The following is a 25,208-nucleotide window of genomic DNA, read 5'->3' as shown; positions in this document are numbered from 1 at the left end:
CCTCTACCTGCCTTTCCTCTTTCCTCTCATCTCTGGCTGTTCTTTTTTGATACTTTATCACTAGCTTGGAAAATTCAATGATTAGCTGAATAATAATTGTTCAAGCCACACTAGTGCTCTGAAATATGGTGAAATCTGATCCATTCCCAGGGGATTTGGTGTGTTACATGGAAATCAGTCAGTGGAAACCTCAGGACTGATTTCCTGGAGGAAAGGGAATATGCAGGAAGCTGAGCAATTAGATCAGTCCATGCAATTTTGATTTATATGTATTTTTCATCCCTTTCATTTAATTTACTTGAATAGATAGATCTAATTGAGACCTTCCAAAGTATTAAAAAGAAAAACCAACCTAACACCAAATCAGCACTGGCAGGAAGATGCATGCTGTCCCTGTGGATGCTCTCTTCCCAGCCATTCCCTGTGAACTCAGGGAAGTCAGACTGGCCTGGCAAGTGGCCTAACTCTGCTGCTGATGACACCTCTCCAGCAGAAGCGGTGTGTGGGCAGACGGGGAGTTTCATCATGGGGAGGAGGAGGCATGCATCACCTTTTGTTTAAGCAGAAGCATCTTTTTGGAATGCTATCCATTTTATCGGTTAGGGCTTGGACAGGGAGCATCCAGCAGAGGCTGGGTATTGTAATTAACACAAGTGGAGGCAGGCTGCTGCCTCTGCCCGCCCGCCTGGAGAGGAAGAACCTGTTGAATTTGCTAGGAGCTATTGCTGCGAGGACAAGAGCCACAGTTCCTGGGAGTACAGCAGCCACAAGTGGATGGAGTAGCTGCTTCAGAGCTATGCTGTGGGGAAAACACAGAGGCCTGGATATTGGACACTGGGTGCCCTTTTGGGTTAGAGTCTCCACTTTTGCCTCCTAAACGTGAGGAGGAGGAACACGCAGCTCCCTCACTTTCAGTTGGGTGAGCCAAGRATGGCTGCGCTCTCTCAGCACCTCAGGATCCTGCTCTGGAAGAACTGGCTGAGCGTCAAGAGGCAGCTGGTGAGTGTGGGAATGGAGGAGTGCAGGAGGGGGAACCTGGAAAAGCCAGGAGCTGAGGAGCAAGGGGGACACTGGTGTTAGATTGGGAGGGTGCTTGTAGAGGAAGAGGGATGGAAGGGGAATGGCAGGGAAGTGAAGGTGGGTGCAGACTGAGTCCCACTCTTGTTCCCTTGGGACAATGTCTGTGCAAATAAAACTACACAGTCTCATGGGCAGACCTGAGTTAAGGCTGTAGTTCTGTACCTGCTCCCGTGTGAGCAGACCCTGTGGGATTGCCTCCAAGGAGTCCCTGGGATTTGGGGGTGATGGGGGGTGCCTTTACACAGAGCTGTTTGTAAAGGATGGACAAAGAAAGAAGTAACTCTGAGAGATTCAGGTAGGACAGATTTCCAGTGCAGTCCACTGTGCTGCAAATCAAGCACTTCACTCTTTCTGTCCTAAAGAGGAACCTGAATAAAGCAGCAATGTCCAGAGGGTGATCAGAGCTGCAGCAGCATCAGGGAGGYAAATGTTCCTTTGGGAGGTTGCATGGCCAGGCAGAGTAGTTTTGTCCCAGGCCAATTTTGGTACTGCTGTGTGTGGTATTTGCAGCAGAAGCGTGGCAGGTCAGGGAGCTGAACCATAACCTGTGCTCTAGTAACCCAAACATGATGGGGTTTGAACTTGCCTTGGTGAAACAGRAGCCTTGGCAGGCGCAGGAAATGCTGACCAAAGACAAATGTGCATGGAGGGTGTGATGTGAGGATGAAGTGAAAGGCTGTGTGCTTCTGTGAGATCTGCTCCAGCCTACCCTATCCTATCTCTTGGTTTTGGAACCTGATTCAGAGATGTGCYGGAGTTCCTCTGACTCCTGTGGATGTCCTGTGCACCTTAGAGTGTTCTTCACTGCTGCAAAATACACTTTTTCTGAGATGCAGAAGAATCCCAATAAATTACCTCTAATTTCTCAAGAGAAATTGTAACAGCCTCGTTAAATGCAGAAGGCTTGAGTCTCTTTTAGCTCTTGTGTACCCAGAGTAAATGCCAGCTAAGCCCTACCTGTGCTGCTGACCACAGTCTGACTTGCTGTAATTCTGGTTTCCYGTGGAGTTGAAATATCAACTCTGTAGAACTGAAATGTCAATTAAAATAAAAATCTGGCCAGTCCTGACTATTTTATGGCAGGCCTTGTAAACCTCCTTAATTTCCCTCTSTTTCTCCAAATTAGGGAGCTTGCTCTGACTGGAGAGGGTGTGATGAGATAAACTCAGACCTTTTCGGGAGCAAATTTGGGCCTGAGTGCCAAAGGGAACTGGAGATATTGGTGTCTCTTGCATGTTGCACTTYACTATTTAAACRGAGGCAGCAGGGGGAGAGAAAATGYTCACCCAGAGATCTTAAGGAGTCTCTGAGCTATTAAAACAACTTTTTGTGCTGAAATAATCCAGCAACTAAGGGGTTATGCAACCTGCATCACAGCTCTTAATGTCCCAAGAGCCAGATTGAGATTGGTTGTGATTTCATTTGAGTCAACACGTTCCACCTGCAAGCAGTTTGGCCAGGGTGGTTGTCTTGTTTTTGTTCACTAGAAATGCCTGGGACAGTGGGAATGCTGTGATGTTGCAACTGATGTGCCCAGCTACTATTAAATCCAATTAAGTCAAAGGACAGAGATAGTGAGGGCAGAGATGTCTGGAAAGTGGGGAGTATAAGCACCATTGTAGCTCAAAATAGGGAGGGACAACGATTTTCCTGAGTGGGAACAATCAGTATTCATTTATTGTCCCAGGAATGTGACAGATGTCTGGCCCTTCCTTTAGGCAGCTTCTGACTAATATCAGTTTCTGTGCTGTTACCCCATAATTTTTGCTTTAGCCTGTGTGGTGCTAAACAAGGAGGACACATTAATAACATCGTTTGCATGAGAATTAATCACAGTTAAACTGCGTGTTTGGGGACTGATTATAGGGAAAGCATCTGATATAAAAAATTACTAAAATATGTCAGTGTCAATGATGGATCTTGTTACAATTTGGCAGTGTGTACATAAAAAGCAGGAAGAGTGCTGTCTGTCAAAGCTAAAATGTTGCTGAATGCTGAAATTATAGGAGCACCCTCTGAAGGGGTGTGTGGGGAGGTGCTGTGTGGTTTGATGTCTGTCACTTGCCTATTTTGGGGCATGAATTTGCTCCTATTTTCAAGCCTSTGTTACCTCATCAGGGACGGTAGGGACGGAGTTGCTGTAGAACAACCATGTTTAAGCGGAATTGCTCTCCAGGATTTGTTTGTCTGTCTGTTCGTCTTTATGTTCCAGTGTTATGGGAAATGAAAACACAGTTATGGGCTTGGAATCACTTTGGAAAAACAGCTTTGGGTAATACGTGCTGATCTGGAAAAAATAGCACCACAACGATGAAAAACRGGATTATTTTGAAGAAAGACATCTTTGCAGTTGCAAAAATTGGCACCGAGTTAGAACAGCAATTTTGTAGCACAGAGTAGTTTGAGCTTAACTACTGATGGATGGAAAACTCTTAATCTAGTAAGCATGGGAGCCAGCTAGCCAGCTAGTGCAAAAGCAGGGTATTACGGRAATAATTGTAATTTCCTAGCTCACAAAACTCCAACATTTGTATTTTAAGATTTTGTGCCCCCTCCCTAGATTGGGTTACCATTCTAGATAATTAACAGGCTGTATTTTCTTAATTCTTGATCCATTGAAAGGKTCAACCCTTGTGTCAGAGACAGGAGTTCTGTAAATGTTCATGAGCTTTTCAACACACTAGGCCAGTTGTGCATCATCTCTCTTCATCTTAGATGAGATATTAGGAAAAAAWCTTTCCCTATGAAGGTGGCCCTGGCACAGGTTGCCCRGAGAAGCTGTGGCTACCCCWGGATACCTGGAAGTGTCCAAGGCCAGGTTGGATGGGGCTTGGAGCAACCTGGGATAGGGAAAGATGTCCCTGCYCATGGCAGGGGGTGGAACTGGATCAGCTTTAAGGTCCCTTTAACCAAAATCATTCTGGGATTCATCTYAGCTCATCTGTATGGACTGCTACAGTCTGGAGATGGAAAGGTGCCAGGGATTTGGGGTCACAAGCTCTTATAAGGGATCTTATCTCGATGATGAGTGTTCAGATGTGCCATCTGTAGGCTGGCWGCACAATTCCATAAACCCCTTCCTTTACTGTGCTTGAGCTCCATGTCTTATAAATGACCACTGTGAAAATCCTTCCTTCCAGCTCTACCATGAGGATCCACTGGTTGTGAAGAACAGCTCAGTTTTTGGGGGCAAAGTGCTGTAGGCTTGTCAAATACTTTAATTTAGGGGTATAATTTAATCAAAGTCCTATTTACCCATAATTTCACTGAAAGTGAAACCAACCTTTCACACTGCAGCTGTTTTATCTTTCAGTTGGTGCTTCTCAGCGTGCCTTTACTGTGACATAGCAGTGTYTCAAAGCTGGGTAAACACTGTCCCCCGTAATTATCAGCCAAACTGAAACCTTGTGCTGCTTTCAGCCTTGTTATTTGCTCTTCAAATCTTTGGTAGTTTTTCTTCCTGAATAGATAATGCTTGGATTTTAATTGTATGCATACCAAGACAGGTGTGATTTACAATGCACCTTATAACTCATTTAGGGCACTGCTTGTACATTCCAGACAGGCTCTGGGACACATCAATGCGACAAACGTAACCGATATATTTTCATTGCTCTTTTATAGGTATGGTCGTTTGTTTTAATTTCCTGGCCCGTGGTTGTTTTCATAATCTTGGCCATTATCCGTCTCAAATTCCCTCCAGAACCACAGCAAAACTGTAAGTAACTGGTTTGTTTTTATGTCTGTGGAGTTTAGTTCTCATTTCAGTGACTGATGTGTTCATTTGATGTGTTTGGTTACTTTTACAAATTTGGCTCCGTGTAGTTTCCAGTGGAGATTTCCTGGGATGCATCAAGCTGTAAATAAAATGTGTGTGTTCCTCTGAGGTTGTTTCTGCTTATGCTTTTTTTTTTTCCAAATTAGCTTTATAATTAGAAAACAACTTTAAAGAACTGTCTCATCGAGATTTATTCAGATACTGCTGTGCAGACAGAAATATAAATTTCCAGGATAAATTGAGGGAGAAGAGGGCATCTGGGTGAGAGCTTACTCAGTAAAAGGAGTGAGGGCAGAGGCTTCAGGTACGATTATGGAGGTGAGGTAACAAACATGAGATTGATCAACATGAAAGGTTTTACCTTGTGTGTGCCACAGGCAAAGTGTGCACATTAAAGTATCTTGCTGCTAAGGTTCAGTTGAAGAGTGGTAACTTGCTTGGCTCTTGGGACCTGATGGTGTGTGTGAGCTCCTTCTAATAAAAATAGCAGCACTTTGGGCAGCTCAGCTCTTTGTTGGGGGTCAGATGGGTAGAGAGTTTGGACAAGCAGGTTCTCTCTTGCTCCTTGGGTCAGGAAGAGTCCATCTTGGTACTTCTGCTGATTAGTGAGGCCTTAGCACCATCAAAAGCATGTCCCAGCTTGGGCACATTTATTCAAGAAGTTACAGAGTAAAGCAGGCAAGGAGTTTAGCCAGTTGGAAGCCTTTTTACCTTTCACAGTGTTAGTTTGGAGTTTAATCAAATCATAGAGTCATASAATGGTTTGGCTTGGAAGGGACCTTGAAGATTTCCAACACCTGTTGATAGCAGAGCCACCACCACAGATGAGCCATATCGGGCTGTCATGGACCTGGCAGGAGCAAAGGCCTGGCATGGGCAATGTTGGGGTTTTGGGGCATGGAGAKTGAGGCAGGAGGAGGGGAGACAGTGCCTGGCAGCAGAGGAGACAAGCAGTTGGCTTTCAGTGTTTTTAGCTATCCCATGTGTGAGATGTGATTGGGAGGGATYTGCCTTTGGAGACTGGGAATGTTCGCCCTGGTTAGTGACAGGTGTGATTTTCTGATTAGAAACTCTTGGTTCCTCTGTGATGTGTGAGAAAGGAACAMATTGTGACAAATATCAGACATGCAATTAGGATAGCCCTTGTTGCAGAGAATTTACAGCCTAATCCCAGGAAGCTTCGTGTACCTCCTTTTTTAGGCAGGGATGGAGAGCCAGAGCAAGCACTTCCTGAAAGCAGCATAGGAATTCTTTATTGGAAAAGGACGTTCTTGATATGTTAGTATCATTTTTTAACCCACCTGTCAGCAAAAAAACTTTCTTAAGCATGTTATATATTCCAAGTCTTCCCAAATTTCCTTGAACCAGTTGGAGCAGGCAAGACAGGACACGCTGTACTTTGTGAAAACCCCAGATTTTGCCAAGTGTGGAAATGGCAGACCTCCCACGCCAYCCCATCAGTTTTACTTCCTGTCCCCAATAAATCGGATAAGTTGGATGTCAAGAGAGCAATCAGGATGGGGAAATATTTATTCTTTTATATGACACAGTTATTAGCTTGAATCTATATTTATTCGGAGTGGTTTTGCTGTGGATGATCACGTCTCTGCCTTAATGGATTAGCAGGAATAATTTTAGGAACTGCAAGCAGCTCCATTAGTTGTGCTTTGCAGGAAAGGGGAAGATTGGGCAGTATCTTTGGATGAGTTCCCTTTCCTTCTGCAGATTAATTTTATTTTAGTGCAAGTCTCAGTGAGTATGTGAGTAGGCGTCTGTCTCTCTCAGAAGTGGATGATAGGAACTCTCTCTTGCAAGAGAGGTATTTTGCTGGAAAATAATTGTTTTGGTGTATTCTTGTGATCCAGGTGTTCAAAGACTATCYAAGAATCCCAAGGGGATAGAGAAGGATGTTAACCAGAGCATCAAACAGCCAGTTTCTGCTGCTGTTCTAGTTAAATAAGAACAGTTGCTTGACAATTACTCTTTTTTCCTTTTTTTGACAACTGGAAAAAATGTATCAACTTTTTGCTTGAAAAGCAAAAGATAAATCACTTGGGAACTTTCCTTTTTGATAGAAAAGCAGGCGGGGGTGGACACATCTAGGAAAACTATTACAGGAGGGGATTTTATTCATTTTATTCATTTTATTCATTTTATTCATAAAATTCACCTTATGCTGAGTTCCAGTGCCTTCCTTAAGACAGAATCGTTAAGTAGTGACAAGAAGCTGTTCCCAGTTCTGCTGTCAAGAGATTATTGCAGGTAGACTAAAGTCAGGAAGCACAGAATCAATGGCACAGGGATGGAATAAGCTACTCAGATGCTRAGGTTTGGAGCCCTGGAGATAACCCCACAGAAAATCTCAGTCTGTAAGCTTATCTCATGTATTCCTGGCCACAGAAATATCATTAAATCTATTATTTTTTTCCAATTAAAACAGCTCAAATTTGAGACAGTAATTTCTTCTGAAGGACAGCTAATACACATTCAATAGATGAAGGATTATGGGGAGAAATTACCTGRCAAATATCAGTCAAGAGTGAACAAGTGGCAAAGGTTTCCTGCAGGAGCAAGTTGCTTGTGCTGAATTATATTGTGTAGCATTTAATGCAAAGGGAGCTTGTGCCAGGCTGAGCTTCAGAGGGAAATGACATGCCAGATAAATGTCACCAGTCAGGAGATGCTCATAGGAGAGCTAAGAACTGAGGAAAACAAGGAGCTGAAGTCTGATAAATAATTTTCTTCACAACTAAAGCATCTTATATCTAAGAGGTAAAAAAACCCATCTCTCTTCTTTATTCAGGGATTCTGTTTGATGATGTGTTTCCAGGTCAGCAGAGATTGTTGTCAGGAGAAATGAAAAAGAGATTTCACTGTCTGCATACTCGGTTTCTGTGATGATCCCAGARCCTTACAAACAAAATCCCCATCCAGCTTACTATTCACATTGTAGCTGTGACTTTTGACCTTTTTATTTCAGCCCTTGTCTTTGCTAGGAGGCRTTGGGATGTGTTTTGTGGCAGGAAACTGGATTGGAAGCCTGCAGAGGTGAAAGCTGGTGAACTGGGTTTGATGGTATCACCCAGACTTTTGTGCCTGTATCACCTTTTTCTAGAGTAGGGACACAAGTCCCTTTCCATGCTGCAGGTTTTAGCAAGGTATGGGAATTGCGTACGAGATACGATCTGTCCCTCAGGGCTCAGCCCACTCGGTCTGCAGAGCAGCCCAATTACGCTCCTTGCTTTAACAAGCGCTGTCACACCCTGTCACACCCTCCCCGCCCGCTTTCTTCCTTTCCTGCTGGCCTCCTCTCCCCTCCTGTCAGTTCGACCTCATCAGTATTCCCGGTAGGAACTCTCTTGGGTGTGGTTAGTTCTCCACTCCCTCAGAAACCCTGCTCAGTTGGGCTGTGGGGAGGATGTGGGACAAACCTCACTGTCCTGTTAGACCCASGGTCTGCTCCCCTGGTGCTCCCAGTGAAAGCCATGCCTCATTCACAGACACTTCTCCTGTGCTGTGCTCTTGGGTCTGGTCTTAAATCCATCGGGTTCTGACAGGGAATTCACTAYCAGAACTCTTTCCAGTGAAGCACATTTTACTCTTCACTTCTGCTCAGAATTTCCACACARATTTCCCCAGCGTTGTGGAGATGCCTGCAAGGGTGCACTGCATTCACCCAGAGATACTGGACAGAGACTCAGCAGCAGACTGCTCCATGAGGCTGCTCTTTGCAGCCAATATTTTGGGGGAATATCATCATAATTGGTCAGTAGTCTGCTGGCCAGTACCAGTTGTTTAGGTCTAGGAGCAAATACACTCTGCACTCATTCTTGGCTCCAGTGCTGCTGGGAGAAGGAAGGCCCAGGACAGAAGCTCTCTCTGAGCTACATCCTATTCAGCATTACTGTGATGGGTAGCTAGGATTTGAACAGGTCCAGAATTGGCTGGAAAAATCAGCACAAGCCCCTGARCAGAGATCTCCAATGCCTTAGAAGGCATCTCCCCTGTAGGTGAAAAATCTCTGAAAATATGCTGTACTTTATAGGAATTTGCCTCATAGTTGGAGGGGCCTGGATTCATCTCTTTTGCCAGTAATGTGGAAAAATTAATAGGTTCCCATGCTAATTACAGGGAGTTGTAATAATGGCTCAGCTGCACAGGCCACTCCATTCATTGGATAAGTCATAGGGATTTATGCAAGTCRTAATCCGGCCCCAGGGTTCAGCCTATTCTGCACACAGACAAGCACACGTCACACTTCAGGCCCACTTCACCACTTGCTTGTGGTGGAGCAGCCCTACTCCTTGTTTTCCTTTACATTGCTTCATTTTCCTCCCCTTCTTTTCTGTCAGTTTCCCCCCTTTTACTACACATCTGATTTTTGCCTGTGCTCATCTGCAGTGATGAGCAAAATGCCTCATCAGATCTTCCAGCTTTGGTGTGAACTCTGTTTTGTTTCCTTCTGTTGTACCAGGGAGCAGTCTGCCATATAACCCTCTGTTTCATTAAAGCAGAGCTGAAGGAGGTATGGATTATATTAATTAACCCCACATTTGCTGGACTAGACATATCCATTGATCTCCTTGCATGCAGACACAGTGCCCAGCCCTACAGTTCCTCATCTCCCCCTTAGCTTGGAGACCTGTGGCCTAAAGAGAGCACTGGGATGGTTTATAACGCCTCTCTTGTCATAAATCTCTACTTCCTTTTCTTTCAACAGACTCTTCTTCCTTCTGGGGTGTGACTGAAGGACGCTCAGAGTTGGAGATGGGAAGTCCTGAGTTGCCACCTACCATTATTATTCAGCTAATCATTGAGTTACCTGTGTTTTCCTTCCCCATTGAAGCAGGGCCTTGGGGCAGTCAATTTTAATTGACTTCCYGAAGCATCTCAGTCCAGATACTGGGATCTGGAAGGGCAGAAGTATTTTTCTGAAGGTGCTGAGCAGTTTGGCTTAGATTGAAATGAGCAGTTGTTGATGCCTGTTTTTCTGAAGGGGAGGTCACTTTTGTTTGAAGATTCTAAACCTGGGCTCTGGAGACACTCAGCATTGAAAGATTTTGGTTTGGTAAACATAGTTTTTGTGCAGGTGTATTTTTCAAGGGTCTGGATATAGATTTWAGCTTTTAGGTTCCAACTTCTTGCTGGGCAGTGTTCTGACTCTCTTCTTAGGTCCTGTTTGTGTATCCCCTGCTGCTCCGACAGACAAGAGCAAGCTGGCTGCMTTACAAGACCAGCTTAGCCTTGTCTGCATTAAATATTGCTTTTAAACAGCCCTGTAGGAAAAGGGCTGCAGTTCSTGCTTTCTCCTGGTGTGTTTGTGCTTCAGGCAGTGGAGTGTCCCTTCATAGCACTGTCAACCTCCTCAGCTCTGCTCCGTGGTGCAGGCAGAAGCTCTGTCATTTCCCCACCCTGACCTGAGTTTGCAATACTTCTTTGAAGGGTTCCAGGTTCCACCTCCCCTCTTGTTCTTGTCTTTGTTTTGGGGGTTGTTTCTCCTCCCTTAACACCTACTGCTCTTCAGCTCCTTTGTAATTTTTATGCTCTCTGCTCTTTACATTCTCCCTGATCAGTCCATGAACTTGRTGCGATCAGATCCAGGTGCTGATTTTTATTAAATATGGGGGTGGAAGTGGAAGGTCTGTGGGCGAGCAAAACCAGCTTGCCCGGTCTTAATAAGCGTGGAAGTAGATGCTGTCTGCTCTGGGCTGGTCCTATTGCAGAGCCTGAAGTGCTTAGGGGAAAAATTAGGCAATGAAATGAAATGAAATGTTTCCTCCATGAAGGCCACTGAGGGAGGGAGGAGTCTGGCTGTGAGGTGTCTGCTGCTTTGATTGCACAGTCCTAGGCAGGCAGCTGAAGACATTGCGAGAAAACAAGGATCCTGTTGCTGTTAAGATAAAAAAATGCAAGGTTTTGAATCTCACTAAGCCACACCGGGTGTTTAGGGGGGGTTTTGAGTGGAGGTATCTGGGGTCCTGCTGAGCTTTGATTTMAAAAAACAGGAGATGGGAAAGGAGGCTTCAGTGAGCTGGGGATYAGTCTGTTCTGCCKTGTCTCAAGTGAAAAGATGTGAGGAAACAGCCTTAAGTTGTGCTGGGGRAGGGTCAGATTAGATATTAGAAAAAGAATTYCACTGAAATGTCACAGCAATAGAAGTGCCATGGCAGTTAAATATTCTCTTTTAATAGGTAAGGCATAGGCCAGCTGGGTATTCACATGTAAAAAGTATCCTACTTAAAAATCTCATCCCATAGATTYGATGATTTGATTTAGTTTTTGAAGAGAGATTCAAAGTCCTGGCATTAGCATGAAGCTTTCTACAAAAAAAAAATAGGCATCTTAAATTGTTACAGATAAATAAATGTGAACAAAGCTGGAAATGAGCAGTTGCACGTGGCTGAAGGGAAACAGGATCTCTGTCATATGAAACAGGCACTTTTGTCTTTTTAACTGTTGAAAAAAGCAAATGAATAAAGTTTAAAGTGATGCTGTGTGACAATGAGGAAGACTAGAAGGGAGCACAGCTAAACATTTAGCATAGAAAGCTGGGAGGAGGTCACCAGACCAGGAAATATTCTCCCTAGAATTTTTGTGACCTTTGGGATAAATATGGTTCACAGCTGATAAGTAGGTTGGGGTCTTTTGTTCTGCGTTATACTCCCACTGCTCAGGGATGATTTCAAGAGAGTGTGCAGGAACACAGAGTGTTCCTTCTGCTACAAAAATCCTGAAAGGTTTAAGGTTCCTTCAGCCAGCAGCTGAAGGGGTTGRATCAAAGTGATCATATTTAGTGCTGCTGACAAATCTATTTTTCGTGAATTTGTCTAATTCTTTTGAAATCAATGTCTGCTTTAGCCCATGGCAGTAACTTCCACAGCATTTTGGTATTTGTTACAAAAATGTAATTTTGGTCCTGTTTGCCCTGTTACCTCCTGATGTCACTGTGTTTTGCTGTCCCCATGTTTTGAGGGGTGATTATTTTCTCACCCTTTTAATCACGGATTCCTGACTTTATTTATTTCTTTATCGAACCACTTTTTGGCCATCTTTTCCCTAGCTGAAAACTCCCACTTATGACATCTCCTTGTAGAATTTGGCAATGACTGAATGCTTTTTCAATTAAACACAATACTTCCTAATGAAGCCATTTGCTCATTAATTCCTCTAATTCACCATTGGGAGAGTTGAGGTTTGTATGGATTTTTTATGAACTATGGGAAGGAATTTGGAAGGACTTACAGCATATGAAGTGYCAGAGTGTGTGAATTCTGAAGGTAAGAGAACATTTTTGTTGCCTGAGGAGTGGTGGTGATACGACACTAAMCTAGGGGTGGGTAGAAAGGAGAAAAACTCAGCTGGGGGCTGCCGTGTTCGTGGTGCTGTGCCTCTGGTCTGCTGAATTCCTGGTTGGATCAGCAAATGGCTGGGCTCAGCTATAACGCAAATGTCAAGAACCTCAGTGCAATGGAACTAGCAAAATCAATGTGGCAACGTGAAACATGGTCCATTTAGGTTTAAACATTTAGGTCAATTTCAATTAATCTTAGAGACCGTAGTGAAACAGTCATTTTCATCCCTCTTGTATGACATTTAGAGCCACCCTGACATTTTTCATCGTTATTATACCAAGCACCTTTACCTGAAGAAAACAAAATGTTTTGCTCGTGTTGAAGGGAAGTGTGCTGGAATTAAAAACWTTCAGAAAAACAGGAGAAATTAATTTTCTTTGTTTTATTCTGAATGAGAGCAAATGAGGAAAGGCCAGAATTTCCAGTGGCATGCGTGCATTCATTGGTATCTTGTGTTTATTATTGCTGTTCTGCATGCCTAATTTTYTGAGATGTGGCCAGCCTGGTTAGAAGCTACTGAACAGGGAGAACCAGCCCATGCAACACTGAGCCCTYGGCTTCATCTACCCTTTGGGATGCCTGTCTTTCCTTCAGTTTTGGAGCCCTTTCTGTGGGATGGAAAAATCAAAACTCTCTGTGAGAAGGCACAGTAAAAGCCTCCGCTCTTGGGGTTCTGGTGTTGCAGACCCAGAAGTCAGTCTTTACAAACAGGATACAAATCTGGACTTGGATTGTGGTTGAAGATGTGTCAATTTGACCAGAAATATGAAAGGGTGATCTCTCAGCTCAGACATGTGGCAGCTGTGGGTGTGGTGATCTCTCCCTCTTGACTCACAGGCAGTGCAGTGGGACCCTCCAAGGGAAATTGCACTTTTAGCAAATCAGGAAGTTTAAAGCTAAAGGCAGTGGGGAGATTGAAAAACAAATTGTCATGTGTTGTGGATCTGCTCYACTATGGGATGTGGAATCATAAATYTGGGTCTTGASTATGGCATTGCCATAGATTTGAGTGGGAGAAGGAGCTGCCTGTGAAAGCCTAAGGGATTCCCAACAGCAGAAATACTGCAGAAGTGACGGGTGGTGGTATTGTGCTACAAACTGTGAAACCATCACTATGGAAAAGCTGTCCTTTAAAATCAGAGCAGGTACAACTTTCCTTCTGTCACAGTTCCTATCTCACACTGTGCACTGATGTCACWGGATAACCTCAGCCAAGGTAGGAACACATTGTTCTGGAGGTCTCCCTAAGCACTGGAGGGAATCAGGAGCAGTTTCCTCCCTGGCTGCCTGTGCAGTGGTTACAGGACCAGCAGGGAATTTGTCAGTGTGGGCAGGACAGCCTGTGTGGCTCTGTGGGGTCAGTTCTCACCGCGAGCAAGGGGATGGAGSGTGGGAGAATGGACATGCGATCCATAATCTCGTGACTCACCTAGGCATCTGTAAATTCCTTCCTTTGCAGGATGCAGGGCTAAAAACCAGTGTAGGCCTAACTTACACCAAATGGGGATCTGGCCCAGATGTTACAGATTTTTCTGTGTCATGGTCTTTTCCAAAAAACTCCCTTAATTCCCTGACTGCTGTCAGAGCCCGGGCCTCTTCCAGAGGAGTTCTCCGTGGCATTGCCACTGCTCCTGTGCCAAGAGCATCGTGAGGTAACCCTGGTTCACACCTGCAGTGACTCAGGGGTGGATCAGGCCCCGTGGCTGATCCAGCTGCCAGCAAACTGCTCAGCATCTGCTGCGAGTTGGCAGAGCCTCACCAAGTGCCAACGATGTCTCCACAGGCATTGTGCCACCACCATGAGTGGCAGCATTTCCAAACTTCAGGTCACGAATTCCTGGCTCTTTATATTTGAGCCTGCTGTTTCAAAAGAAAAGAAAGAGCCAATATCATTGCTATGTTCTTACGCTGAACACCTCACTTGTGATAGAGCAGCTGATTGTTTAATTGCCCACTTAGGTCAAAGTGTGCCACTTGGAGTTCAATTCTAAAATTTGTTATTGCGACTTGTACCTCAAGAAGCAGTCTTCCTCTGCTCTGGATTCATCAGGATCTCTTAATCACCTTTGGAAACATCTCACATGTCTCTGGTGAAGACCAGTGCTCCCCAGAGCCATCGTGTTTTCCATTCAGCCTTTCCCTAAGGACTTACACAGCTTCAGCTGCTCCTGGTCTACTACGAGACRTGAGCTTAGCTCCTGGCCCTGGTGGTTTTTGGTCGATGTGGAAGGTGGTGAAGGGTRGAGCTATTTCCCTCACAGCTCCTACACATCACTGTGGCTATSCTTTCCATCCCAGGCCTCATGGCTTCCCAGGTCTTTGAAGCTTTGTTTTGGTAGGGACACCGATGCAGTGAGGTCTGTGGTGTGCATTTTTGGATTGATGGGCAAGTCATGCCCTGCATGGGAATGAGGGTGTGGGAGATCAGAAGGAAGATGAGAGGAAAATGTCTGTGTGTGCAAGATGCTGTGCAGGGCTGTAATTGGTGATCCCAAAGGGCAAACACCACAGTCACAGCAGGGATATCCRCACAAGGATGCTTTCAGATTAAAGTGCCCTGCTCTACAGTTTCCCTCACAGGCAGCAGATGAATTACCCTGCAACACCTTTAGAGTGGTGGATACTCGGTCCTGTGGCCTCAACAGCAGAAGTTCTGCCTGCAGGGATAAGAGAGCTCTTTTTCTGCCCTTGGTGCTCTGTGGGTTCTGGGAGCTGGTTCAGCCAGCTGTGTAACTCCTGAGAGACAGAGGGAGGGGTGTAACTCCTGAGCTGGCTTGAGGGATGCAGGGAGTCTTGGGGGAGATTCCCACAACAGGGAGCCTTCTCCTCTGTCAGGATGTCCATGTCCTTGAATTTTCCAACTCTCTGCTGAGGTACAAGAGAATCACACCATGACCAAAGTGGGTGCCTTTACCTCTGCTGGTCTCAGAGTCCTCTGTGCCGGTTGCCATTTTGCCCAAAGCAATGAGAACTCCTGTGCTAAACCATGAGCTCTTGTGTTTTGACCCAAAAATGCAGTGACCAACTGTGCTGAGGAAAGCTCAGGAAAATCCAGTCCCCATCCAGGACATCCACAGCCGTGGACTCCACTTACCACTGCCAGGCCCWCTGAGAACATCTGGGGTCTGACCACTGCTGTAATGAATAAATGTACAAATGCAGAGTTGTGTCCTTGATGGAGGGGTGAGAGATAAAGCTGTGCCAGGGTGAGAGTCACAGGTCATCTTTGAAGACCGAAGAGCAAAGTAATCAATTACCACAAGCCTGCCCACAGGCCTTTCCTAAATCTGGCTCCTTTCCATAGCAGAAATAATACAATGTCCTTTGCCAGGTAATTTTCCAAATGATTATTTTAAATAATAYGTTGCTGTGATCCAGCAAAAGAGTTTGAAGATTTATGGGAGCATTTGTCTCCACGAGGAAGAGCAGCCGTGAACTCTGCGGGCTGGCAGCGAGCAGCACGGGGCAAGTGGCACATAAAATACTCCAGTGTCTCATCTCTCAGGTCCACTCTGTCTGGAGAAACAGGAGACAGGGACGCAGATCTCATCCCTCAGCACTGCTGCCAGCATCCCAGGTCACCAGGCAGATGGTGCTGGAGCTGCTCTGAGCTGGGAGGACACACGGGGGGTGGTGGTGATGGATTGCTTCTCTGCCTGCCCAGGGCAGGTCTGCACAAAAGGCAGAGGATGTTTGTTGGTRCTGGATCCATTGCCCCTTCCTGTGGTAAAAGCTGAGACAAAGCCCTGTTTTAACAGCCTGGCTTGGAAATGAAGGTTGTGATGTTGCATAGAAACCAATCCAATGAGCCCTGGACAACATTTGTGGATGCTTCAGGTTACTCTGTGCTTGTGCCAGAATAATTTTATTTGTRTCTTTATTTTCTTGTATTTTTTAAAGCAGAATTAGGATATCTTAATCCAAGRGTGTTTTTGATGATTTCTTGCCTGTTTCTTGGATTTTGGAGTGAAGGGAGCAAATCCACAGTTGCTTCAGGGCTGACAGGTGCCTTACAAACAAATAGCTGGGCTCTTTCCTCTTAACTGGGACCCTGAACAGCTGAGTCTGGTGGAAGGTGTCCCTGCCCATGGCAGGCACAGGACCACTTTTAAAGTTTCTTCCAAGCCAAACCATTCTATGATTCTATGATTAAATAGCCTGTGATGGTTTTGTAGTTCTGAGGAGGTGCTTCTAGTGGGATTTGGCAGATGCTGCTGCCAGGGTAGAGTAAAAGAGCCTCAGTGAAACTGAGAATCCACCCTGTGGTTTAGGAAGGGAAAACGACACATCCTGATGGAAACATATGGCCAAAAAGTGCATGTCCTCATCATGATAATGGCATTTTCCTTCTCTTTCTTTCTCCAGGTTATCTTGCACCCCGAAACCTTCCCAGCGCAGGCTTCTTCCCGTTCCTGCAAACGGTGCTGTGTGATTCCGATGCCAGGTGTAAGGGCACACCATACACACCAGAAGATCTGCTGCCAAGACTTAATGAAATCTCATCCCTCAGACTGTAAGAGAATCTGAATATTTCCAGGTGTTAGAAGCTGTAAAACAAAGCCTGTTTTGAGGGGAGGGAGCATCCATGCGCATCTCCATGTATGCACGAGTTTGTCCACAGCAGATACACCTCAGCTGCCTGTTAAAACAATACCTGACATCTAGAAATGAGGATGTCAGCTGCAACATGGACACTTCACAAATAATCACATTAGGGCCAGCTCTCAGGAATGTGCCCAYTGATTCAGGCTTGAATCTTCTGCTGAACAGAATTTTGCTCCCTGAGTAAAACACTTCAGCTCACTCAGATCAAAGCAAAGGAGCTCTTTTTTTTGCATTCCTGTGGGTCAGATCAGTGGTAAGACCTGCCCTCACAGCAGCCCAGAGTGCTGACCTGGCACTGAGGAGGATCAGTTGAGGATGCTTTGGCTGAAAGTTTGGATGTTCATTCTGGAGCAAGTGCTCTTTGAGCAGGTCCTCCAGGTGCCAGCCAGAACAAGTGTCCTCTCTGCAGGCCATCAAACGTGTTGAGAAACAGGTGAAAATGCTGAAACAATTTTTGCCCACACAAGCACAGAGATTTGCAGCATGGAGCTGGCTGGGCATGTTTTGTTGGAACATCAGTTTGCTGAAATGGGAATGTTCAGTGGGGGCATTTCAGTTTCCTGATGTTCCAATTGAAGCCAAGTAGCTTTTGCTTTGAGGCATGCCAGCCAGGGTGGTTTCTACATCTTGGCTGCCCAGTTCTGACACACCCCTGGGGAACAAGCCATGCTGAGGCTGAAAATCTGGGCACCTCACAATGGCCCTGGTTGCTCATCTTTGCTTTCAAGTGACAGGCTGCTCTGTAGTGGTTATGTCAGAGCCTCAAAATCCCTCTTGGCCAGAGCTTGAGTCTGAAGAACTAAAATGCTCTCTCCCCACCAGAGAGCACATCAGGCAGGATGGGGTTGGTGGCTCCTTAAGGATCCTCCTTAGTGCAGAGGGCGTGTCATTTCCCAGGCCAAGTCAGTGGTGAGAATCTCTCCATGGGTGGGAAGGGTGACTAAGGATGGCTGAGATTGCACAAGGTGAATCCTAATCAAATTCAAGGTCGTGCAGCAGAAGAGAAGAGGGAAGGCATAGCCACATGGAGATTGGATGCCTGGATTCACAGCTTCTTTCCTCAGCACCATTGTTTTTCCCTGGCCATGTTAAACAATGGTTCATTAGGGATATTGAAAGGAAGAAATGGGAGCTTCTAGTGCCAAAGCTGGAGATCTTCCATGGGTTTCAATAGCTGYAAATCCTCCTTGCTTTCTGTTTTTGGTTTCTGAAAAGCTGTTTAGGAAGTAAGTAGTTTTTCCTGCCAAATGAAAATGAAAGGATTTGGCCAAATTTTAGATCAAGAACATGACTCATTAACAAGCRTCTTGATCACTTGATGCTCGAAGTGGTCTGTGTGAAGTATCATTACAGCTCTGTGGCCATACCTACCCTTGCATGATCAGTGTCAGCCTTAGGAGAAATACCAACTGTGAAGTAGCTGCAGCAAAACTAGCAGAATTTGGCAGAGTCTAAAACCTCAGGAAAAGATTTCTTGGGAAGGGGAAAGCTCCAGATGAATAGGTGCAGCTCTGCCTCAGGAGCAGGATCCCCATGGGTGAATTTGTCACAAAGCTGTTTGAGCTGTGGCCCTTCACTACCTGGATATATTATTTTGTAATATTCAKCTAATCCAGGCTTGTCTCCTCTCCCATTGTGCAAATCACTGAAGCTCTTACTAAACTTTTTTATAACTTGCCCTAAAACTGTGTATAACCAGTGGTCAGCAGAGAAAATGGGCAAGGCTCTCACCTTTGATTCTATTCCTTAGAGACATTTACCAAGGTGTGCAAGGTGTGGTTGCTTGAGATTTCCCTTAATAAAAGGGAACTGAGTCCAAAAACCAGGCTCAACATGGACTTCTTCCACCCTTTTGTCYTCTAGTGAAATGTTTGGGAAGGATGAATTAAGATCCTGTTGTCTGGAAGGATTTCTTGGTGTGCACTTTATAGCCACGGAGTTCTGTACTTTTGCTTTCCCAAGTTATGTGCCAGGCCTCCAGAAGGAACCATGCTTTTGCATAACCTGGATTTCAACACACCTGCCATGAAATCCAGCCATAGACACATTCTGAGTTAAGGCAATAAAGTGTAAGTTAATGATAAGAAATTCTTGGAGTTGTTACAGGGATCTCTTTTTTCCCCTTTTTCTTTTTTTTTCTTTGCCCCAGCAAGCCCAAGAGCTCATCCAGTGTAACCAAGGACAAGCAGCCATCACCATGGAGTGCAGAGGTTCCTGAAAGCAGAAATGCTTCACTGGGTAGGTTATTCTCTTCTCTGGGRAGTTCTGCTCTTTGAAGGCTTTGAATTGGACAGAGCTGCAATTCTTAGAGCACTGCTAAAATGATTTATGTGTTTCATAGAGGCACGTGACCATGGCCATGACGTTAGTGTAAATTCTTGGGAGCAAGTACAAGTAACTGTCCATARAAAAGACTTTGAAAATCAGCCAAAAAACCAGGATTAAATGGTTGTGCTTCACAGGAGCAATGCAAGATCATAGATTGATTGGACATTAATTAGAGACCTGGCTATTTATGGAATATTGCCCTTTTACTACCCACAAATTCTCCATAAACACCTTCTGATTTTTTTTCAAATGTGTTTTATCCATGGTTACCCAGCAAATAAGTTGTCTTCTGTGCCAGAGAGGATATTTATTGTTGATGATGTTCTCCTCTGATGATGTGATTCTCTTTCCTGAAGGAACTTTCAGACTGAAAGTTTCCATAAAATCATTACAATTATTATTTATTGATGGTAATGGCTAGTACAATCTGCAAGCCCTCATGATGGATAGTCCTTTCTGCAGGGAGCTCACGATGAATTGAATGATTACAGATTTGCATTTGCCTGTTCTGCTCCAGCCATTCACTGTTGCAATTAGCATTCCTGCCAGCACCCTCTGTGGTGCACAGACAGAAAAAGGCAGAATGCAAAAGGGACCAAGTGCAGAGGTGTGGGGTGGGGGARGTAAATCAATGAACAGTTATGGGAACTATTGACTGCTGTTGATGGTCAGGGAGGAACTCAGTTCTGCATTTTATTTTTAAAAAAATGTAAAAAATTATAGGTTGTGGCCTCATGTAACAAGTTACAGTGTCACCCAGAATTTAATTATATCAGAAAAAAAATCCAAAAGTACTTTCAGGATGCCATTGGCTGTTCCTTTGGAAACAGATTAATAATGATCGTGCACCCAAAGCTGTAGGCAGCTGTCCTGTGTCAAGGTTTTATGTAGCAAAGAGGTTTTAAAATACATAAGTARAAAAAAGTGTTTCAAATTGTTATTKCAGCATTTGGGGATTCGGTATCTCATGGAGAAAAAAGCCTTCAGAATATTTCATCACCATCCAACTTGACCTCCAGCATSAACATGTTCAACAAGATCCTCAATTTTGGGAAGGTAAGTCTGTGTTTGCATAATAGCTGAGTGTGAACATTTATGTATCCTCATATTTAAAGAATTAGAAACTCAAACGTACCAACACACAGCTTTTATTGCTTTCAGATCTTCTCTGTTATGTGAATGAGCTTTATTTTGGGAACACAGTGATTGTGGGTGGATTTTTAATCTTTGTGGTGATTTTATTATCCTCTAGGCAGAAACCAGGCAAACTTTGGGACATAATGCCATGAAATACAAAATACAGTCACAAACAGTATCCTGGGATATTTTGTTCAGAACTTGTGGGAGTTAAGGTGTTTACAGTATATTTCCTTTCATATGAAATTAAAAATGCAGTGTCACAGGCTTTGACATTCAGATGTTTATTTGCCCACAATAGTCCTGCAGTGGCATAAGAGGCATTGTTATATTTGTTATGTAGGTATTGACTATTTATAGGATCAATTCCTTTGTGACAGAAATTTGGTACAATGTGATGGCCACTGGGTTTGTGKTTTGGTGTCAAGGCCCACAAACACTCATACACACATTTCTCTTTATAATATTTGAGGAGTTTGAGGGATTTTAGTGACACTTTTCTGCTGGTAGAATTTTGTCTGTGTCTAAGTGCTTATAACTACAATGCTTTATAGCTGTCACTGCTATCCCTTAAAAAAAAGCCTCCTCRCTGCATTTGAAATCATCCCAAATACAATCTTACTTTACAGCTACTCTGAATGTTTTGTTGTTCTTTCAGAACCAGACCCAACACTCCACTGCAGAGAATCTCAGAGTCCTCCTGTGCGAGGTCTTGGCGCGGTAYGTGGCACATCCCGGTGCCACAGGAGGGAGCATGGCAGCCAATATCCACCACACCTTCTGCTTCACTCACTCATCACTTCTGGGGTCTTTTGCCCAGGAGTTCAGGAGCCAGCTGTCCCAGGTGAGTGCCCTGGGTACTGCAGCTGGGGGCTGTAGCAGTTCACACATCGGGCAGTGTTTGGGAGCGATAACACAGCCCCTCCTGGACAGGAGTTGCTCATCTCTGTACCCAAGTTCATGCAGTGCACAGTGAGGCTGAGTTAATTCTTGTGCATGGGGCTAGTCCAAAGGCCTCCAAGCTGAGTGCACAGCTCAGAAAGCCAAGAATCATCCAGCCATCAGCTCATGGCCACTGAGGGTTCTTACCACGCCTGGGCCTTGCTTCTTCTCTTTGCTTGCCCTGCTGCGGTGACAGCTCAATAGAACAGCATGAGGATGTGGTGTAAATGAGAATGTTTAAACCTTGGGAAGGCAATAAATTTAATTGTGTATTACCTCAGCTGTATAACTTCATCCAGTGACTTCTGCATCTGATCCAACAATTCATGATTGAAGCAGTACTTGTCTTTGGGAAAGCAATATAATTAATGCAGATTAATCCTTTAAAGGTAAAACCTTCTCTTTTTTTAATTTTTTTTTTTTTTTTTTGCTTTGCCAAGGTGAGGATTGTTATTCATTTTCTTCAATTCCTAGTCTTTGGACTCTTTAGGACATTGTGAATTGTAGGGCTTGTCTGAACGGAGAATTTATTGTACAACCTGGGGTGTGAAGGTAAAGCACAGTCACACTCTCAGTTATCGCCTGACATGAGAGTCCTTTGARTGCATTGCTTGCAGACTTGCATGCAGGTGCAGTGCCAGCTGAAAAACATAAAAGGACCCCCCAGCAGCAGGGCTTCTTGTTATTAAGTAATTTCTTCTGATTCTTAAATAATTTTTATGTGTTTATTTGTTAAGGTGCAGCACAACCCACAGTACCAGGAGACATTTGTCAATGAAATGGTCTCGTTTCTGACACTCATCTCCCAAGTGCAGAATGACACCTCMCTGTGGCATCTCCTCTTGCTGGCTCCAGATGTGTTCCAGGACAACATGCGGCTGCGAGACATAATTGATTTCCTGCAGCATCCAAGCAGGTAAAATAGAGGAAMTGCCAGGTGAAGCACTGAAATTTGGTGGATTTGTGTATTGGCCTCTGAGGGCATCCCTCTCCTCCTGAAGGAAGGATGCTACTGTAAAAGCATGGTTTGTTTGGGGAGTGATGCAGCTCCACACTGATACATCTCTAAAGGTGTCTGTGGCCTCTGAGCAGTGTGTTGTTTTTCAGTGACTCTCATCTCATTCTTTTCATGGAAGCTTGATATAAACTCTTTGATTTTTCTTCCAGCCTGCTTAGAGGCACTCTTATGCCCTTGTGCAGATAGAAAAGCTGGTGAGTCACAGGCYTGCCTTTGGTGGAAGAAAGGCCCTCCTGGCTGGACAAAGAAAGCAGCTGGCTGCTTCTTTCCAGACAAGCTCAGAGCCAAGTTCAGGTTGCTTTGGAACACCTCTAGCACTTGTAGGAGAGCCATCATTTTGGTTATTAAAATTGATTACCTAATCTCCTGCTGGTTTAATCTTTCAAGATTGGTCTCAGGAAAGCAGAGAAGGAGCCTGTTTTTTTAACTCATGGCCTTTAACATCTGACTTGAAGAAGGAAGTGCCAGTTATGTACTTGCTTAATGGTTATATGAAAAACAGAGCTGGCTTAACTGCGTTATTTAACTGTACTGAAATATTTGATGCAGTTTGCAGATAGAACAATACAAACTTCCAAAGTGGACTTAGCTTGAAATCTCTTTCCTGGTCTGTAGTTGGGCTAAACTCTCCCTGATCTCCAGAAATTCAAGATTGAGGGACTCTGTTCTAAGTCTTCTTGATGTGTGACCCTGCTATAAAATACTCTGCATAGTCCAGTTGTTACAGTGCATTGCACACCCCAAGAAACTGAGTGTGTTCAGTCTGCTTTTTGTTTTTATCTTGCATACATGCAAATTTGAGTAAAAATGTCAAAAGAGGTTGTGGAAGCTTTGCCACTTTGATTGCACTTTGAGRCTTAGAGGGACTCACTTTTCATCATTGGTGTGTTGCCAAGGCACTTAAAAACCTGTACATTTAATATCAAGATAATTTTCCATGCTGCATGGTGAGACCCATGTGTAAGTTGCAATGTCCTTATCCCTAAAGGAGTCAGTAGCAGTGTGGCAAGAATTGTAATTTTATTCAGAAATGTTTTTGTTTTTTGTTCCTGCTGCTGTTTCAGTCACAGGATTATTGCATTGTTTGCGTTCACTGGCCCTCAGAACCCAGCCTGAGAACCAGCCCTGTTTGAGTGCCCAGGGAGAATTAATATTTACTGTGCTGCTCTGCTTGGCTCTACAGCTGCAGAGCTGGGCAAAGTTATCATAGGCACGACAAAGAGGCACATAGAATTTCATCACCAGAACTGTGCAGTGCTTTTATGCCTGGCATCTGGCACTGTAAATGCATGAGTAAAGAGTTATTGCARAGAGATTGCACAAATAGAACTTTTAATGATGCTTACAAAAGCACATCTTAGYGAGCCTGGCCACGTCTCTTGCTCAGGCAGTACTAAACTCCTAAAGAAGTGCTGTACAGGGAATTTTTTTTTTTTGTGGTATAAATAGGAAAGTGTAGAAGAAAAGGACTTTTTCTCATTGTGACATCTGTATTAACCAAATGATAAACACCACCACTGCAAAGCAGTAACTTCCAAGTTGTGAATTCTATAGAAAGTTTATGAGCAAATTTTATTACTCACAAAAATCTATTTTGCAGACTGATTTCACAAATGTTCCTKTTTGTTGCTTTAAGATAGTTTTTCAGCTAAACACGTTAGCTGAGTTTTTTCTCCACAAGCAAAGTCTGCAGAAGCCCTGCAAGACTGAAATAAAAGGGCAGCAGCAAYGCTTGTTTCCATGTTTGCTGCCTTCTAATCTGCATGATATGCATCCCTTTCTGGCAAGCCTGTGTCTGCCTCCTCCTTGGCTCTTCCATTGCTCAGCTAAATATGGCATTTATAAGTGAGCTTCTTCCCCTCTAAGACTCTTACAAGCACATCTGCAGAATGAGAATGATGAGCACCAAGCCCACAAAACCTGCATGGAGACATTATGTTAAATTAGGAGGGAAGAGATCCTGGTGCTCTGTTCTCAGCAGCAGTCTGGTGCCACAGATCAGTATGTATTTATTCATGCCACGGAGATCAGCACAGCCAGGTTCTTTGTGTATCACCTGCAGAACTTCAGGCAGGTGAGAGAGAGATGGTGCATTTCAGTGACCCCACACCTGCAGTGAAGAGCTGCTCTTTGTACAGGAGAAGCAAAAGGGACTAATAATAACAGTGAAGTTTTCAGTAACCTGCACACCTGAGCAGGCAGTGCTTTAAATGACTTCCTCTGTGATACAGTATGCCTGATTATCAGCTCGTTCCTTCCTAAGAGTGAAAAACATTCCTTGCTTCCCTGTCAGCCAGCTATTACAGCGTAAAAGAGGAAAGAAGAATTGGAAATGGCAACAGTTTGTGATTGCTTCTTCCTTCTGCAGATGTTTTTCCCCTCGGGATCCCTGCTCTCCCTGGAGCCTTGTCTCCTTGATTCTTGTTTTTTTTTAGGAGGAAATTCCCCTGCAGCAGTGAGTTCCATGGCTGGTGTGTCACCTGGGTGTTTTCTGAGACCTGCTGGCAGGATTTAAGTGGCCTGTACATTTTCCATAACTCCCTGAATAAGTGCATCTAATGAGTGCCACATGTGTGTTTGTGCTAATATACCACCATGGCTTTCCCATCAAAGSCCCTGGTGTTTTTATTTTGTGCATGATCAAACAAATAATTAAAAATAGGGGCGATGTCTTATCTGTCAGACATTTTAAGAATGATAGGCAGTACTCCAGCTGTTTCCTATTAGAACATTTGTTTCATTTCTTCTCATAAGCTGGTAACCACAATTTGTTTTTCTTTCTTTGGCCCCCCTCCCCTCCTTTAGTGTTGTGCAGGCAGCTCAGGATGTCTCTGCCTCTCATGTGAGTGATGATAGATTCAAAACTGCTCAGAATGGGGCTACAGATTCTGCACGTTCCCTGAACTGCTTGGAGCAAGGTAAGACACCTCCATTGAGTCATATCTCTGCTGAAAACCTGTGGTGCTGA

The 25,208-nt window shown here is 44.4% G+C and overlaps 1 protein-coding gene across 1 annotated transcript; it reads left to right on the top strand.

Annotated features, from left to right (window-relative positions):
- Positions 1–527: 527 nt before the first annotated feature.
- LOC130588847 (glucosylceramide transporter ABCA12-like) lies at positions 528–25,208 on the top strand. Its single transcript, XM_057389801.1, has 8 exons — positions 528–999; positions 4,705–4,798; positions 16,576–16,723; positions 18,965–19,053; positions 20,090–20,199; positions 20,939–21,124; positions 21,960–22,138; positions 25,046–25,208. The coding sequence occupies exons 1-8, from the start codon at positions 931–933 to the stop codon at positions 25,206–25,208; spliced, it is 1,038 nt and encodes a 345-aa protein (XP_057245784.1). The 5' UTR covers positions 528–930.

Source organism: Malurus melanocephalus, unplaced genomic scaffold (genome assembly GCF_030028575.1).
Source record: "Malurus melanocephalus ecotype Western Australia unplaced genomic scaffold, MMel_1.1 scaffold_20, whole genome shotgun sequence".
NCBI classification, from domain to species: Eukaryota; Metazoa; Chordata; class Aves; order Passeriformes; family Maluridae; genus Malurus; species Malurus melanocephalus.
This window is presented reverse-complemented; position numbering and strand designations above follow the sequence as displayed.